At 36.6% G+C, this 19748-nt stretch overlaps 1 protein-coding gene across 1 annotated transcript in view; it reads right to left on the bottom strand.

Moving 5' to 3' along the window:
- ST6GALNAC5 (ST6 N-acetylgalactosaminide alpha-2,6-sialyltransferase 5) overlaps positions 1-15498 on the bottom strand; it is a 95177-nt gene extending 79679 nt beyond the window's left edge. Inside the window, exons 1-2 of the mRNA XM_087719450.1 lie at positions 15376-15498; positions 13834-14112 (exon numbers count right to left, since the gene is read on the bottom strand). Of these exons, the coding sequence (XP_087575576.1) occupies positions 13834-14112; positions 15376-15390 (294 nt within the window). The 5' untranslated portion in view covers positions 15391-15498. The remainder of the gene's footprint in view (positions 1-13833; positions 14113-15375) is intronic.
- Positions 15499-19748: the final 4250 nt, after the last annotated feature.

Genomic DNA, 19748 nt, shown 5'->3' on the forward strand with positions numbered 1-19748 from the left:
TGCAGGGAGGAAAAAGTATGTGAGCCCCTAGCCTAATGACGTCTCCAAGAGCTAATTGGAGCCAGGAGTGAGCCAACTTTGACTCCAATCAGTGTGATGATATTGGTTGTGTTGCTGACAGATGTTCTGCCCTTTAAAAATACACACCTGTTGTGGGTTTACTGGTTTCAAGAAGCACTATCTGATGTGAACCATGCCTCGCAGAAAAGAGCTCTCAGAAGAATTGCTCTCAAGAATTGTTGACTTGCATGAAGCTGGAAAGGGTTACAAAAGTATCTCCAAAAGCCTTGATGTTCATGTGTCCACGGTAAGACAGACTGTCTACAAATGGAGAACGTTTAGCAATGTTGCTACTCTCCCTAGGCGTGGTCGTCCTGTAAAAATGACTGCAAGAGCACAGCGCAGAATGCTTCATGAGGTAAAGAAGAATCCTAGAGTGTCAGCTAAAGACCTACAGAAATCTCTGGCACATACTAACATTTTTGTTGACACAGCTACAATAAGGAAAACATTAAACAAGAATGGAGTATGTGGGAGGACACCATGGAGGAAGCCATTGCTGTCCAAAAAAAATATTGCAGCACGTTTGAAGTTTGCAAAAGAGCACCTGGATGTTCCACAGCATTACTGGCAAAATATACTGTGGACAGATGAAGCCAAAATTGAGATCTTTGGGAAAAACATACAACACTATGTGTGGAAAACAAAAGGCACAGCACACCAACATCAAAACCTCATCCCCACTGTAAAACATGGTGGAGGGAGCATCATGGTTTGGGGCTGCTTTGCTGCCTCAGGGCCTGGACGTATTGTTGTCATTGATGGAAAAATGAATTCCAGAGTTTAAGACATTTTGCAGGAAAACGTACGACCATCTGTCCGCCAACTGAAGCTCCGCAGAGGATGGGTGATGCAACAGGACAATGACCCAAAGCATACAAGTAAGTCAACACAAAAATGGCTTCAACAGCACAGAATACGCCCTCTGGAGTGGCCCAGTCAGAGTCCTGACCTCAACCCGATTGAAATGCTGTGGCATGAACTTAAGAGAGCGATTCACATCAGACATCCCAAGAATATTGCTACACTGAAACAATTTTGTGAAGAGGAGTGATCCAAAATTACTCCAGATCGTTGTGCAGGTCTGATCTACACACACACACACACACACAAACACATATTTATTTATTTATTTATTTATTTATTTAGATAGATAGATATAAATATAGATATAGATATATAGATCTGATAAATATATATATGCACACACACACTCACATATATACATACACACACACAGACATACACACACACACAGACACACAAACATATATGTATATAAAACATGTTCCTCAGCTCTTCAGGGTTAAATGCAATTTTCCCTAAGAGAAAGCTACAAGGATTAATATGCTAAGTAGTATTATTATAACTGTTTCATCTGCTTCGACCTTCCTATAATCAAAGGGCAAAATTTATTCAAATTTAATATAAGGCAAAGGACAGATGTTACAAAATATTTATTTTATGGGTACTAAAGCTGTAATAAATCTAACATGCATTAAAACACATTTGTACAGGGGTTTACTTGGCCAGAGCAAGCAAATCAAATCTGAAAGCTTTGAACCAATATCCTCTCAATTTATCACACCATTTCTACTAAGTAACTTATTTCATAATGGTGTTTTTACTATTTTTTTCATTAGTGTTTCCAAAAACCAGTAACCATAAGTAAAAAAATTCCCACTTCATTATTACAACACATAGACACACAGTACTGTATATATTTGGTTATTAGTTTTTTTATATTGATTATCTAAAAGGAGATAAAAAAAAACTCTGATCACCTCTCCTAATTTTTTCTTATGATCTGATACAATATGATGCGTTTTTAATTAGTTCTCACAACTCCACAATCTCAACAAATGAAACCTAAACATCTGACCCATCAATAGAAAATATATGGAACTCAGGTTTGAATGGCTGGACTTTAGTTGTTACCTTAGCTTTGTTGTTTTCCTGCTGATTACTATATTAATAATATTGGCAATATTTGGGAGAATGAAGTTTGCTATTTGCCCTGTCAATTTTGGTTGGGCTTTCTTCCCTGATGGCCTTTTATTAGACTTTTTTTTAATTGTTTACCTGGTGTTGTTTCCTGCTTTTCTGAATGTTGATTGACACCATCTAGTGTCCATATGGACTAAGGTGATTTATAAATTGTATAAATAAATAAACAAAATCAATTGCTATGTGCAAGACAAGAGATTAAACAATGGTCAAATATATTTCAAGACTGATTATAACATTTTAATCAAATTTTTTCTCTTCAAAATTAATACTTCTTAAGCACACCAACCAGCCTAAAATACCAAGAACATATGTTCTAAAATTCCCTAAAATGGTTGGATTTATAAATGCTAAATGTCTTGAGCCAGGATATCTGAAAGAAGTGAGCCCGCTGCCAATATAAGACTATCTTTGAAGATATGATTTTATGTTCCACCAAAGAAAATTTCAGATTGGTAGATACAAAAAATACAGCTTTTGAAGCAGCTCTTTGTGAAATGACTTTGTAAAAAAAATCCCCAAGATAGACTTAGATAGCAATAGCATTTAGATTTATATACCACTTCACAGTGCTTTATAGCACTCTCTAAGCGGTTTACAGAGTCAGCATATTGCCCCCAACATTCTGGGTCTTCACGTTACCGACCTTGGAAGGATGGAAGGTTGAGTTAACCTTGAGCTGGTCAGGATCAAAATCCTAGCAGTGGGCAGAGTTAACCCTGCAAAACTCCATTCTAACCATTGCACCACCATGGCTCCTAGATTCCATTCCTACTAAGTTTTCATAAAAATCCTTTCAATGACTTCTAAAGGATTTTACTATTATTTTGACTTTTTAAATTTTGTGTGCATTTAGGTTGTAATGTTACTACATTACTGTTTTAACTTTGACTGTTGCATACAACTTTATTCCATCCTGGAAATGGAGTAACAAAGAAACAGATTTAAAATACTTATTAAATGATTTAATACATATGATTTAATACATAATTAATTAAATCAACCTTGAAGCAATAAGGGGAAACATCAAAAAGAATCATAGGCAGATTATATAATAATCAGCCTCACTTTGAGAATGACCTTTGTGCTGCCACATTAGCTTATATCAGCACCTAAGCTCAGCTGAGTTGATTATACTAATTAAGAGTTAAATGAGTACTTTGTCTTGGTTTCATGAGAATCATGCCATCACTTGTACATGAATTAAACTTAGGCTAACATGAAAAACATGTTAAGAGCAAAAGTGTCTGTTAGTGTCTGTTCAAAGTTACCACAACACTGAAAAAAAGTTGTTTACAACCATTTTTCACAATTTATGACCATCACACCATCCCCAAAGTAATGTAATTTACATTTGGATGCTTGACAACTGGGTCATATTTATGATGATCGCAATGTCCCAGGATTACGTGAGTATCTTTTGCTACCTTCTGACAAGCAAAGTCAATGGGGAAGCCAGATTCATTTATCAACCACGTTACTAATTTAACAATTGCAATGATTCACTTAACAAAAGTGGCAAGAAAAGTCGTAAAATGGGATAAAACTCACTTAACAAATGTCTCACTTAGCAACATAAATTTTGAGTTCAGTTGTGGTCATACATTGAGGCTATGTACGGTATATTTTTAAAAATTGTCAACTCTATAAATGCCTCATAATGGTTAAAATGCCTAATGTATGATTATATAGCCTATCTTAGTTTGATACACAGGTCTTACACATGACCTTGGTACACCGCAACCATCATAAATATAAGCCAGCTGTCAAGCATCCCAATTCTGACCATGTGATTATTGGGATGATGCAACGGTCATAAATGTGAAAAACAATGATGTCACTTTTTTCAGTGCCATTGTAATTTCGAATGGTCACTAAATGTATGGCTGTAAGTCAAAGATTAGCTGTTACTCCATTTTCCCCTTCTGTACATTGGCAATAATTAGGATGTTCCAAGACATATCAGTAGATATGAGTAAGCCATACCATGACTTATGAATTTATCTAGAATAACATTTTATCTCAGATGTATGATGTATCTGGAGGTTAATTGCCTGTAATTCTCTTAGTGTGTGTGGATTACTAAACTAATGACATCAATTTATTTTATTTTATTATTTATTAGAGCTGTGTACCATCTGTCACCTAGAGGCAATTAAGGTGATAGGTGGTGGTTTACAAATGTTAAATCTTAAATCAGTAAGCATAAAAACAATATAATAATAATAATAATAACCAGCCAACAAAATGACAAAAATATAGTGCAGATGAAAACCGTGCCATAATGGCCTGTTACTACAACTCAGAGCCAGAAAAAAGAGGTTATTTAAAGCAAATGTATGAATTATGAAAACAATAATATCCAGATTCAAATGTTAGTGAACAACGACTAGCAGATCAAAGGCGATTTATTATACGGAATAAAGTGTTTAGTGAAGTTGAACTTCAGGAAATTCAGGCAAATTGCAAAACCAAAAAAACAATACCACAAGCGGAAATAACTGATATTCAAGACACAACTAAAGACATTATAGTAGAACTCCCAGAAGAAGCTCTCGGGGAGGAAATAACACCACCACCACTAGAACCAGTTATCACTGAACCAACTGATGAACTAACTCAAAAACAAAAAGAATTGAAGGATAAGATCATGGAGCATTTTCTGCTTAATGCGGAAAGGCAACATTTACCATCACTAAAAACTGTGCCTAAGAAAATTTTGGCCCCTATCATGAAAATGGTTAATGCAGTGTTTTCAACAATTGAATCGGGATCCATCTTGGAAACGAACCAGTTAATGTACAGCGCAGCTGTAATAGTCACTAATGAACTAGGCATTAAAATCAAAGTACCTAGTCACACAACAGAAAAAGCATCAAAGCCAAAGTGGAAAATCCGATTAGAACAAAAAGTCAAAAAATTAAGGGCAGATGCTAGTAACTTAAAGAACACGCATGAGCAACGGCTTAAAAACAACAAAATCATAGATCGGCTAATCAGAAGATATAGATTGGATACAAGAAACATCAATGAAGCTGTAGAGATTGTAAAACAGCAGATAACAGCAACAGCTAGAAAAATTGAAAGATATGAGGCACGAATCATCCAATATAAACAAAATCAGCAATTTCGATCAGACCAACGGCGTTTTTATCAAAGTCTTAATGTGAATGGTGACACCAAAAGTGAAAAACCAGAAAAGCAGGCCACAGTTGAATGGAAAGAATTGTGGGAAAATGCAAAGGACTACAACAAGGAAGCAAAGGGATACATGACTTTGAGAAAAACACTGGCAACAAACAAATGCAAGTATTAGAAATAACTGAGATGGTCAAAAATCAAGTAAAAAAGGTAAAGAATTGGACATCACCTGGAAAGGACCTATTACATGGTTTCTGGCTCAAATATCTGACCAGTTTACATGCAATATTGGCCAGGCAACTGAATGAAATTTTACAAAAGGGCCAAATTGATGAATGGTTGACAACTGGAAAAACATACTTCATTCAGAAAGATGCAACTAAAGGAACAACACCTGAAAACTACAGACCAATAACATGCTTGCCAACAACCTTCAAATTACTCACAGGCATTATTGCAGATAACATGATGGATTATTTGGAAACAAACAACATCTTGCCAGTAGAGCAAAAAGGCAACGAAAGAAGAAGCAGGGGCATAAAAGATCAGCTCCTAATTGATAAAATGATATTAGAAAATTGTAAGAACAGAAAAACGAACTTGAATATGGTCTGGATTGATTACAAAAAGGCATTTGACTCACTGCCACATAGTTGGATCATAAAATGCTTAGAAACAACTGGCATTAGCAAAAATATTACATCCTTTACTGAAAAGGCGATGAAACAATGGACAACTGAGTTGGCAGTAGGCAATGAGATCTGCGGAATGGTTAATATCAAGCGAGGAATTTTCCAGGGTGATTCACTTTCACCTCTTCTCTTCATCATCGCAATGATCCCACTATCAGTAATCTTTAAAAAAAATGAAATTAGGCTACCAAACAGCCAAAGAAGCTGAAAAAATTTCGCATTTACTATATATGGATGATTTGAAACTCTATGGAAAGTCAGAAATAGAAATCCAATCATTGACAAACACAGTCCGAGTATTCAGCACTGATATTTCAATGCAGTTTGGCATGGAAAAATGCGCCACTGTATCCATAAAAAGGGGCAAAATCACTGCATGTGAGGGAATTGAAATGCCCAACGGCCAACTAATTAAATGCAACAAAAATGAAGCCTACAAATACTTAGGCATTCTGAAGTTGGATAAAATCAAGCATGGAGAAGTAAAAACTATTGTCAGGCAAGAGTACACCAACAGAGTTAGGAAAATTTTGAAATCTAAATTGAATGGTGGAAATACAATCAAGGCCATAAATACCTGGGCAATACCAGTTATAAGATACACAGCTGGTATAGTTAACTGGACACAAGCTGATTTGGACATTTTGGACCGAAAAACCAGGAAACTAATGACAATGCACTACAGTTTACATCCACGTGGTGATACTGATAGACTATATCTGCCCTGAAAATCAGGTGGCAGAGGATTATTACAAGTGAAGCAAACAGTTGAAGAAGAAAAACATGCATTGGCTGATTATTTAAAAGAAAGTCAAGAACATCTATTAATCAAAGTAAAGAACAAAAATCTACTGAAGGCCCAACAGACGAAACAAGAATACAGAAAAGATGTGATAAAATCAAGAATGGAGAGTTGCCATAACAAAGCACTGCATGGCCAATTTCTGGAAAAAATAAAAGATAAAGTAGACAGTGAACAAACTTGGTTATGGTTAACAGCAGGTACATTAAAGAAAGAAACAGAGTCACTAATCCTGGCTGTGCAAGAACAAGCTATCCGCACAAATGCCATTAAGGCCAAAATTGAAAAATCCTCTGATGATGCCAAATGCAGACTTTGCAAAGCAGCTGATGAAACTGTTGATCACATACTCAGCTGCTGTAAAAAAATTGCGCAGACTGATTATAAATTGCGGCACAATTCAGTAGCACAAATGATCCATTGGAATTTGTGCAAAAATTATAATATTAAAACAGCAACAAACTGGTGGGAACATCAGCCTGAAAAAGTCACTGAAAATCAGATGGTCAAGATCTTGTGGGATTTCCGTATACAAACGGACAAAATACTGGCACATAATACACCAGACAACACACTGGTTGAGAAAAATAAGGTCACGATCATAGACATCGCAATACCAGGGGATAGCAGGGTCGCCGAGAAGGAACATGAAAAAAATCACAAAATACCAGGACTTAAAAGTCGAAGTTCAACGACTATGGCACAAACCAGCAGTGGTAATTCCAGTGGTAATTCCAAAAGCACTGGAATTACATTTAAAACAGTTAAAAATTGACAAAATCACCATCAGTCAAATGCAAAAAGCCGCACTGCTTGGATCTGCATGCATATTACGAAAATATGTTATGACGTCCTAGGCCCCTGGGTGGGGCCCGACTAGTAACCAATGCCAAATCCGGCGAAACAACTGGCCGCTGTGATACAATTGTATAATAATAATATACAATTAAACAGTGGGGAGGAATGGAGCAAGATGCATACAAGTTATTGCTGTTGGAGAAAAAAGTGTAGACTTTTTCAGGCTAGCCACGAGAGATTAATATGAAATTCCTTCCACATAGTAGCAAGATGAAATATGGGAACTGGTTCTACATTATGTAGAGTCTCTGGGATCTTGCTCTTATATCAGACTAATGTGAACTACTACTTCATCTTGTTGCTGTCAAATGATGTATTCTGGCATCTTGCCTTGATCATATTCCCTGCCTTGGACTTTGAATTGTACATACAGGCTTGTTCAATAGACTGCTACCAGTGACTCTACGTCTATTGGAGAGATGTGATCACACACTTAATTAATTGTGACACTTTATCACTTACTCATCCATCTTTAAAAATGGCATTTAAGTTTAAAGTTACCTTCAAAACAACCGTCTTGCTAAGAAAAGTATTTCTGTTTTGCATTCAAATAACTCAAATAAAAAAATCTGTCATGTTACGGATATTATTCTGGATAGGAAATGATTACCAGCAAGGAATTGTAAATGCAGAACACACAGATTATATTTTTATATTGATAATTCCAATAATGAATAAAGAACTTAAATAGATGATAAAGTTGGAGCCAAGTCTAGATTGACAGCTGCTTTGCTATGAAATGAGAATTAGCATTCAGATAAAGGTACAATTTTCTAACTTGGTTCCATCTCTTTTTAATACCGGCAGAATGTTATTACTTAATATAGAGGGAAAGTTTAAACAAAAACGTAAATGAAGTGAACCCAGCAATGCCATTTTTCCAGCTCAAAGAAATAATGGAAATAATCCTGCTGAGAACAAAAAAAGCATGTGGTCACATGGTTTAAGATTTTAAATGAAAACAGAAGGGTCTCAGTGATTCATTAGGACTTGGAAAGGCAGGGAAGCAATTGTATGCTTAGTTGCTCCCTGTATTTGGTCAGCAGTTATGTTGTTAAAAATTGCATCATATGAAGAATTTGGCAGAGGGCTCATGATTAAGTAATTCCATGCCCATTTAGAACACAACAGTGAGTAATCCATAGTCTAACAGCCAGTGCTAAGCAGCTAAACTATGAAATTAACTAGCAAGGTATGATAATATCCTGTTTTCCATTCCATTCTGCAATTAATTTTCTCTCTTCTTTTCTCTAATATACATATACATGAGAGCTACTACCTTTCTATAACAGATTTTCAGGGTGCATGGGAAGCCACAGAGGGAGGGAAAATTACTTTGCAGATAGACACTAATCTATTTACAAAGCTGCCACAATTAAGCATATATGTTACAATTATGATAATTGATTGTAGGTTGAAATTATTCAACCTTTATTAATGATATTTTCCTACTTTTAAAAATAATTAATTTTAAACTCTAAGTTAAATGAGCTTAGCCCAAACAGAATTGATTCAATTCAGCATCAAATGACCCTCAAAAGAAAATTTATTTGCAGCTTCTACAAACAACAAATTTGTGGCCCTATTATTTTATTAAACAGGCAGTTTGGTGTCATTGGTAATGCACCAGGTTAGAAAATCAGGAGACTGTGAGTTCTAGTCTTGCCTTGGGCATGAAAGTCAGCTAGGTAATTTGGGGCCAGTCATTCTCTCTGAGTCCAACCCAGCTCGCAATGGTATTGTGGAGCAAATAGGAAGAAGGAGTATGAGGTATATTCACACCCTTGGAGATAGATATATAAAAAGGGACTGATAAAAATCTAGTAACATATATATTTAAAGCTATGCAAAAAACCTTACCCTTAGGTGAAGTCTTGACTACCAAGAAACAAAGAAGCAACAACACTCCATCAGTTACTGATTTCAGCTTAGTGAAGTATATATTCTAATTTAGTTTTCCCATTGCAATTCATACTTTGTAGCTCTAAGAGATACACAGAAAACTTGGAAGTAGGCAGCTCTGTTGATTACAACACATAGGTAACATCTGATTCTTTTCCTTCAAGTTTCTATTCCAGTTGGTAACTATAAAATCTATATATTTTAAAAAAATAAATTGCAGTTTGCCATTCCACAAGGCATGCCGAATTTTTCAACTTTAAATTTCCAAACATAAGTGGTGCTCAAAGGTTGACATGCTTTGGGGACTGTAAAGGTATTTTGGTTACTTTAATATAATTTAAATGTGCTTGGTAAGTAACTACGTCAATATCATAACTTCTTAAAGTTTTGTTTGTTTCATAGTCTGCCGCATGTCTATGGAGATTCTCATTCATCCAAGTCATGGTTGTCCCAAAAGAGCTTTTTCCAAAGGACTGTCTTGATTTTTGGTTTTTCTTTGAAAACATTTCACTTCCAATCCAAGAAGCCTCTTCAGTTTTTCAGAAAAAGCATTGTTGGGACGGTTAGTTTGCCTTGTACCAAATCCTTTTCCTTTTGTGCTGCATCTTTTACATCCAACTGAAGGCAAGGAATGTTTTACTACTTACTTCTTTAAAGTGCTTTGAAATGATTTTTTCCTATTTAAGAAAACGCTTTGAAAAACTATTTGTTTCTCATAAACATATATTAATGGACCAATAGTAAGCAGATTAGAAAAAGTTTGAGAAAATGATCTACAACCCATACAAATATATCTCAATTGGCTTTTCCCGAATAAAAAAGTCCCCCAGCTAGATCTGTTATCCAGCAAATATTGGATTAATATACTCAATAGTATAACACCTCTGCTATATTTGAAAATGTTCACCCTCCAGAGTAAAACTGAATTGATGTAAAGCTTGAACTGAATAGGTGATATATTATATCACTGGCTAAGTAATGGACTTATCTTGTATCAGAAAAGAGATGAAGCAGCAATTCTCAATAGATTTTCAAACTCTGTTTTATAACTGTTACAAATCGGTCTCCATAGAACAGAATAAAGACTATATTCTTTGTTCTCAAATACTAGTAATATCTCTCATTGATTTACACAAAATAATTATGTACCCAACAGTGTTCTTCAATACCATGGAAGACTATGGAAGAACGAACTATTTGCAAACATTTCATCACACACCTAATTACAATACTATTTCTACACATAACATTGCTTTCTAATTAAATATTATATACTGGTTATCTTATTCAGTGAAAGTATTTAAGAATATATCTAAGCCCTCAGAACTTTTGTTAGTATGCTCTCTACTGATAATACTTATCTTAATTTATATATGAAGGATTTCTTTCCCAAAAACAATTTCAATGGAAAGTGTTTTTACTGCAAGTTCTTTAAATACTGATTCATTAAAGAAATAGAAAATCTGGACTGAGGAAAAATGGCAGTTAATTTAGAATAAAAAGAGTTTTTCCTTTATGGAAAAATACTAACATTTCCTTTTAAAATTAATTCTATATAAGAGACTTGCAAATCATTAGCATCACTTTGTGTTTTTCAATACAGACCTCATTTTTGTTAAATTACTCACACTGAGGCTTCATTGTGGTAAAAAGCAATTCCGTTTTCATTGGATCAAACTTATAGAGATGGATACAATTGTTGATATTTGAAATATGACTCACAGAAATTATGTGTGCTACTTTGACAAAGAAGCTATAAATGTAAATAATAAAACATCTTAAATTGGGACGTAACAAGAGGTGGGTTCCTACCAGTTCGCACCTATTCGGTAGAACCGGTTCGTCAAATCTACCGAACTGGTTAGAAGAGGTTCCACCAGTGGACCCGGAAAGCAGGCCACACCTACAGAAGAGGTTCCAAACATTTTTGAAACCCACCACTGGATGTAACACTGCGATGTTCACCATATCCTCTGTTTGTAAGGCTTGTTAGACATAGTCTCCAAACCATTACTTTTTAGACTAGTTCTTTTATCTGGAATTACTATTCTTTCCTCTAACTTTGAATGAAGCATTTAAATTATTTTGTGATTGGTGTCATTTAATTTCAATATTTTCTGAGAATTTATCCCAGGTTATTTGATTTATTAACCAAATCTACAATATGAGTTCTATAAATGCTTTTAAGTATTCTTTGATTAAAAGAACTTTTTTGTAGTTTCTACCAATCATATTGTTCCTGTTGATTTGGGCTGTGATTGAGGATGGAATTAATGACATCAAATATTTTATTTACTCACCAAACTGTCTAAAGAAGCAAAATGAAGTTAAGACTATTTTTTTCTGAAATGGCGAATAGTTCCAAACTACAGATTTTCTGACTTTCTTTCTATTTAAGTATTGGATTGGTTTTTGGTTTTTTTAAACAACATTTTATCATTTAAAAAAAAGAAAAGATAGAATGACAGGAAATCAATAATTAAAGCATCACTCTACCACAAGAGAAACAAAGCTAATGAAAAGATAACACAACAGAACATCATGATATCACTAAATAAGAATACTAGTTAAAATTACAAACAGAACTATTTAAATTAGCATCACTATTCCATGGGCAACATTTACTGATCATTACAAATTATATAAAAATCCTTAGGTTGGTCATAGGTATAATATTGTAGATGATGATGATGATGATGATGATGATGATGATGATGATAATAATAATAATAATAATAATAATAATAATAATAATAATAATAATAATATGCCCTTATATCTAGTTGATCCCTGGAGATTTTTACTTATCTTTAATTCCAACAGTAGACAACTCTAAGCAGAAAACACTCCACCTCTTTAAGCAAAAATTAAAACAATACATGAACAATCTGCAAATGAATGCGCTAAGAAAACACTATTCCTGTTTTTTTTAAAAAACAGCTTGCAGAAAGGTGTTGATACTACATTCCACAAACACACTTTTTGGAATAAGCAGTTCTTACTGGTTGGGAATTCCATACTAGTTGGACTTACTCTGAACTCAGGAGGAATGACGGAAGGGAGAAGGCGTGAAAGTATTTAGGATGTTTTTCTGGCAGCAGCATACAACTGATTAAATTCATCTTTCTAAACTCTTCATCACTGCAAATAGTCTGGTTATATATTCTTCTAAAATGATTCAGAAGAGGTAATATAGAAAGAAGAGAGCATGAACTCACTGATTTTTTAAAAAGCTGATGTATTGTTCAAGGTTTCTGCTGAGCCTTAGCACTAGGATGCAACTACTTTCAAAAGATATATTAATGTAATGAATGTATAGGTTTTATTATTCTTTCCTATTTTTGAACTTTTAAAATTATTTTAAGGCACAGAGAGGGCATAAATTGTTTTTAAAAAACTTTTTTCAGCATCTCTCCCTGTACTAATAGAACATGTTTCTGAAGTCTTCAAAATAAAGTAAAATAAATAAATAATGTATCTTAAAAGTTTTCTGAACTAGACTAGGTGTCCAGTTTTTTTTTTCAGTGATGACTATTTCATGAATAATACATAGAGAACTACTTCATATACTCACTCACCATGAATTTATTTTCTAAACAAACATGTAACTTTAAATTATTTTTTCTTTAATGCCTTGAATGCTGACAGCTCAAATCTACCAAAGAATTTAAAAAAAATCAGCATCACTGATGTTATTTTTCCAAGAAGCAGAAACGTTCTATTTTGGCTCATAAAAGTAAGAGGTGCCCTTTAAAAATTGTCCTCTTTTTATAGAACCACTCCAGCAAAGCAGTGTGATCAAAGCAATTTATCTATTTGATAATTTAGGATCTGCCTGAGTGGCGGCTTGACCTTTGAGAGCAGGGCAAATATTTCCAAGGAAATAGAACAAGCTGTAAACTATTTGTCAATTAACCAGAAACCAGTCTAGCATTGCCATCAAATTAAATGTTCATCTGTAACTACCTGTGGGAGAGATGTAGAGCTTGCTCTTTAGAGTTTCTCAAGCCTGCTGTTGAAACCAACATTATTCCTTATAGATTGCAATTATCCAGAATGCAGAGGAAAAGACAGTTGGGCTGCTAAAAACATCCCACAATCCTACCTCTGTTTAATCAGCCAATATGTCAAAAAGACAAGGGCGCGTTTGAAACCTCCACTCCAGATTGCCACGCTGCAAAGAACCGAGTGCCTAACGCACCCTTCCTTTCTGACCTTTGGGTCTCCCTGCAATATTCCTCCTTTTTTTCTTCTTCTTCAAACTGTTCGACCCCGCATCTTACAAGCGGGAGGCAAAAGAGGAGCTCAATCTCAAACGTCAATCAACCCGCCTTGGCGCCTCCCTCCGCGGCACCGCTTCTCTGCGCTCACCTTATGATCCAGGACGCTGATGTAGCCTTCCAAAAGACGGTCGGCGAGGCCGGGAAAAGGCCGCGGGAAGGCTGTACTCAAGGGCCGCTGGTTCTCCGGGTTCTGAAGGGGGGTGGTCGCCGCCACTTGCTGCTGGACTTGCTCTTTCAAGGCCCTTCTGCCGCTGGCACCGTCATTGCCGCCACCACCGCCGCTGCCTCCGCTCCCGATGCTGCCGTACATAAGCAACAAGCTCGTGCACATGGTGGTGAGCGCTAAAGACACAGCCAGCCCATGGCGCTGTAAGGAGGGAGGGGCAAAGAGAGGCTGAGAACCCGCTAGGCGCACAGCTCGGGTCCAGGGCTGAGCCGGCGAGAAGTGGGCAAGTGAGGTGGGAAAAGCGCTAGACCTCAACAGCACAGCGGACTGCGGCGGCGGCAGCAAAGTAACGCTGCTCGGCCGCCGGGCTCTCCTCTCTCCCGTGGAGCTTACACGATGTTGCCTCCCTTCTCCCCGCTGCTCTTCTTCGCGCGACTCGCAGCGGCGCCTTAAGCCTGCCTGCCTGCCTCCCTCTTGATTTCCCGCCGGTTCCCCCCCCCACCCCCCGCTTCTCCTTGCAATTAGGCAATGCCGCAAACGGCCGGGCGGACTCTTGGCCGAATTGGCAGCGAGAACCGGCCATTCTCTCTCTTCCCCTCAGGATGCCGAAGGGAGCGCGCACACACCCCGGTGCACGCCCCTCGGTGAAGCGGGTCGCAGGCTGTGGAAGTTTGGACTTCTTCTGGAAGGGTTGTTTCTTAAAAATATATATGTATTTCCCGATAAATTCGAAATAAAAGAGAGCTGAGGGACTGCGAGGAAGAAGGTTGCTCGCTCGTCTCGTTTTTTGCAAATTGGGGCGGAAAGACCCAGCGCGCCTAGGCTTATTAGCCTTTTTGCAAGTTCCAAAGCAAAACGCGAAAAGTGCGCTTGGAGGTTGCAACGCGTCGCCCTCTCCTCCTTTTTACTCCCGTTGCTTCTTAGCCTCCCCCTTTTTGGTGTGTGTGTGTGTTTTATACACACCCCTTTGGGGCTCGCCCACCTTTCCTTTGGCATCCCTGCCGACCTCTCAATTTTGGCTTTGCGTTTGGAATCTATGGATTTGCAACCCGCCTTCTTCTCTCTCCAAAATTAAGGCGTGAATAAATACAAATGTATATATAGCCTTAAATGGTAGGTGGGAGACCGCTGCTCTTAAGACCAAAATCTTATCCTCGCCACTCTTAGGATTACCGAGGACGACCCACATCCCTGCATTTCAAGCCGGACTCTTCTTCCCCGTCAGCCCTATAGAATACCAACGCTGCGCTGCCCCCGCTTCCCAAAGAAAGGCAAGCGACGGAAAGTTATTCGTCTCTTCCTGCGGGTTTTGCCAAATGCCCATCGGCAGCACACCCACCAGCCCCGGCTGAAATCACAAATCCAGCCTGCCGGAGAGTCTCCGAGAACGCCCGCCAATTCCCACGCCGAATCTCACGGTCTCGTTTCAGGTGGTCCTGGCGATATGGGGATCCACCGACTTACCATCAACGTCTTCATTTTTTTGCTCCCCACGTCCTTTATACCGCGATCTCAGGCTCGAGCATCTGAAACCACTTTTTCTCCTACGGCTTCCATGGCAAAGGAACCGGCGACATAGTTTCTGGCGGGAACAGCGAGCGAAAAATCCAGAGCCACGGCGAGGATCGACCCAACCTTGAGCGTCGAGAGAAGCGCGGCTCTTGCAGAGATTAGAGGCAGAATTAAAACTGGACCCTTTTAGAGTCTCCCAGTGATCTGCACAAGTACCGCCTGACGAGGCTTTCTGGGTCCTAAACCACGCCTTTTCCTATGCCTTCTCCCACTGAATTTCAGTGTGTGTAGAAATTAGCAGCTTTCCATTGGGTTTGTTCCTAGGTAGCAATCTAAAGCGCGTTTTATCAAAGCAAGAATCTGCCGCTATAAAGGAGAAATGTCCTTTGTGGTGGAGACATCAGCCAAGCAATCCCAGATAGCAAAAGCTATTGGTCTGGGGAGGAATGGGGGTTCTTCAGTCTCTTATTTAATCAGTAGGCAATCTTGTAATCATCAGCAACTACATCCTTCAAAAGTATTTGTAAAATCCTGTTTTAAAGAAAACGTTCTAATTATATTATTTCCCTCCTTCCTGTAAAAGTTTTTTGGCACTAGTAACCATTGCCCCATCCCTCAAGATTTATATTTGAACTATAATAACTTACTGCATTAAAACATTAAAGTCGCCTTGGTTGTTATTTACGAGGTTGCTCTAACATCTTTATAAACACTAAAATAAACATTTGAATTCCTACAGCAAGCCTAGTCCTACAGCAAGCTTGTCTATATCTTATTTATTGCTTTATGTTTTTAGAAGGTAAGACTCATTTACATTCTACCATCCAGATGTATATCTAATTAATAGCATATCTTTTTTCATACCAGTCCTTTAACAGTTTAATTTACTGTTTTCAATAGGAGCTTTCTGGGTAAACAAAAATAGTTTGGCTTATTTCATGCCTTTCTTGCATAAAACCATAGTAGATTCTTTTATTTCCATAACTGATGTCTGTGCAATGTACTTCTTGTTATTAGTTCTCTCCCTCCCCCCCTCCCCCCCCTCCCCCCCCCTCGGTTGAAGTAGATCTTGCTAGGCCAACCTAGCTATGAGTAGCATCGTTGTCCTATATAGTGTGATCAAAAAGTGCTCCTAGAGAAATTGTGAAAGTTACATGGATCCAGAACTAATGTGACCCAACTTTCTTCGTTAACAGCCAAACCTAACAGTCCAAAGAAGATCCCAGGTGCCACAAGCAAACTACTTGTTACTACCATGTAACTTGACAAGTCTTGTAAGCTTCCCCACCAAGATCAGCAAGCAAGAGAACAGAAAATATACATCGTGCAGAGGGCTCATAGCATGAGCCACCAATAATGTTATATTTTCTTATATTTTAATATAATATATTGTATTTTAATATATTCTTATATATTTTAATGTATTTTTAATAAAAAAATAATTATAAATAGAATAGCTATTCCATTATATACATTTCTTGCTCTATAGATACTATATTTAAATGTTGGTGCTTCAGGAATTTTTTTTAATGACATTAAAATGTCAGAATGATAGCATTTAAATAAGAAACCTCTTAATTATATCCAAAGTTCTCTTTGAATAATAACTACAGGATAATAGCAGTTTCTCTAATCTCTGTCTAATATTAAAAAAAATATTTCAAGAAGGAAACTGTCTATAAACTACTTTATCCAAAGGGACAGCTGGTGTCTCTTTCAAGACTGAAATTGTCAATGAATTCCACTTTTATTATTCAGTAAAATGAAATCGATGGTGCAGCTGTATGTGACAAGGGTTGGCATTTAATAGAAGAAGACCCATTGAGTAGAATGGAAACTCCTCCTAGCAAGCACATCTCTCATTCCCACTAAAAAAAAAAAAATCCACCAAAATCTTCAGCATCCTAATAATTAAAGTGCACACTTTCATTATAATGCACTTGTGGTATATGCTGTTCTATACAGTAAATACATTGTAGACGACAAAAGCATTGGATTCTCTTGGTGCATACTTCACAAAGTCATACCTATAATATAATCTGGTGTCACCTTAAAGACTAACCCATTAGTCTTTAAGGTGCCACCAGATTCTTCTTTGGCTGTATTTGTTACAGTATATACCGTAATAGTTCAGTGATTAGATAATCAGCATATTTTATTTTAAAACAAAGATTGCTTACATGAAATAAACATAATTTTTAATTTAAAACTGAATATTATTACAAAATAGAGAGTATGAAAAATATAAAGTGCTTCATTATCTTTCAATTTTACTGGATACTTAGTAAATGAGCTTAATGAATCATTAACAGCAAATTAGTGGTGGTTCTTTGAATCTTTCCTCAATAAACCATAAATTGATAAAAAAGATAGGTCATTTTTTTAAAGTACTTTTCCTTCCATTAAGAGCAGCAAGCCTTTTGCTTGAAACTGGCCAAGTTCTCTGTGCTATTTCATGCCAAACAAAAACATCATATTTATGATTAAGGCTCATAGCTGTATGTTGGACATCTGTTATACAGTATGTCTAACCGAGTCATCGAGCTTATGAGTTGGGATGATAGCTAGCTAGAGTTAGTTACAGAGTGTCTTGATTAAGTGGTGAGGTTAAATTTGCTTTTAATCATTCAGTTGTCTGATTCTCAGATAATTACTTTGTCATGATGGTCATAGACACAGCATTTGGCAGCTAAGCTGCTGTGGTTGCAAACAAGTGCACATTCTGCCATATTTCTTATGTGTAGATATGATGTACCAAGGGAAATCTATAAGACAATTAGAAATAAGCCAAGTTACCTATTTTTAAACTGAGAATAGTTTGTCTTAGCTTGGTGCCTATTAATGAATTATATGCTTATGTACATACATGAAAAGGCACAGATTTTCTTTTTTCAGAATTAGTTATTCAGTCTCAGTTTATAAACATTTATCATGAGTTGAAAGAAGGTCAATAAAATAATTTTAAAAGTTTCTTGAATTTGCTAGATTCAATATTAAAATGAGTGATGAGTTTAAAAAAAATAAAGACAAAATCTTATTATCCACCATTTAGAATTATTAATATTCTAAAGAATGGCTAATCTTCCAGCAGGGCTGGATATTTTTGTTGGTGATGTTGTTTAATCTCATCAAAAATAATATTTTGGATGAACCGTAGTGGTGGGATTGAAGTTGTAATGGGCATAGCCAAAATCATTCATTTTTTCTTTTGACACTTGTGACGACACCCACATTTTTCTTTTCTAAGCAACTGTAAGATGGACAGCTCTTGTGACAAGTCTGAACCTCATCAAGGTTTTTAAATTATACTTTCCCTGACCTATGCAGATATAATAGTTCCTAATTAATCCTCATGTGATATTTTTTTGCAAAATAAGCCTCCTAAAATGATATTGTTTGATTTTAAGTGTGTGTGTTTATTCATTCTCTAACCAAAAATTAAAATACAAGTCCAACAATGGGAGTTATTATGTACAAGATACATCCCCGTTGCATAATATAATTGATTAAGGAAGCCATAACGAGTTTGTGAGAAAGTTCAGTTGTCCAGTAAAAATGTTGCAGAATAGTTACCTGTTACTCAGGCAGTAACTGATCTAATCTGCTTAGTTTTAGCCTTGTGCTACATAGTTATTTTGCATATTTTTGTCAGTGGACCACCAACATTGGTCTATGTGATTGGTTAGGATTCACCTGCATTCTGAAGCGCTATAGTCCAAATTTCCAGTTTATCTGTCGTCCTCAATAGAAACATGGTGCCTCTAGAGTAAGACTGATTTTCTAAATAGGAATGCAGATGTGAACAGGTGTGTTGCATAGAGCGAGTGACACTATTATGACACTTTCGTTTAAGGCTAATTGAAATTCTGGAGAGAAGCATTGGTATTACCGCTACATCACATTCATGTTTTAGTACTCCAGGCAATACAGTAATAATGCTTTAATGCCATGGAGATTTTCTGTTTTGCCCTAGCTGTTAGCTCTCAAAGGTGCAGCTAGATAATTAGACTCTACACTTAATAGACTTAGCAAAGAAGGGGGCCCCTTTGGAAAACTAAGTGTATTATTGTTGTAGAAAATGGTTTTTTATATAGAGGAGGATGTGGAAGGAAGTTAGATAGAGTCAAAACTGAAACAACACCTTTAGTACAAATACAAATTTGATAATGTTTCTTTGTGGCTATGTCAATGCCCTACTGTGGACTGTCCCACGATTTTATTATAAGGGAGACTTATGGTCCAATCAATTATAAAATAACAGTATTCCGTGAGAGTCTGCTTTATCTTTTATTAGTATTTGTCTATATACGCAGATGCCATAAAAC

The sequence above is a fragment of the Thamnophis sirtalis genome, unplaced genomic scaffold, assembly GCF_051295495.1.
Source record: "Thamnophis sirtalis isolate CommonGarterSnake01/CBP01778 unplaced genomic scaffold, rThaSir2_p1.2 scaffold_7, whole genome shotgun sequence".
Lineage (NCBI taxonomy): Eukaryota > Metazoa > Chordata > Lepidosauria > Squamata > Natricidae > Thamnophis > Thamnophis sirtalis.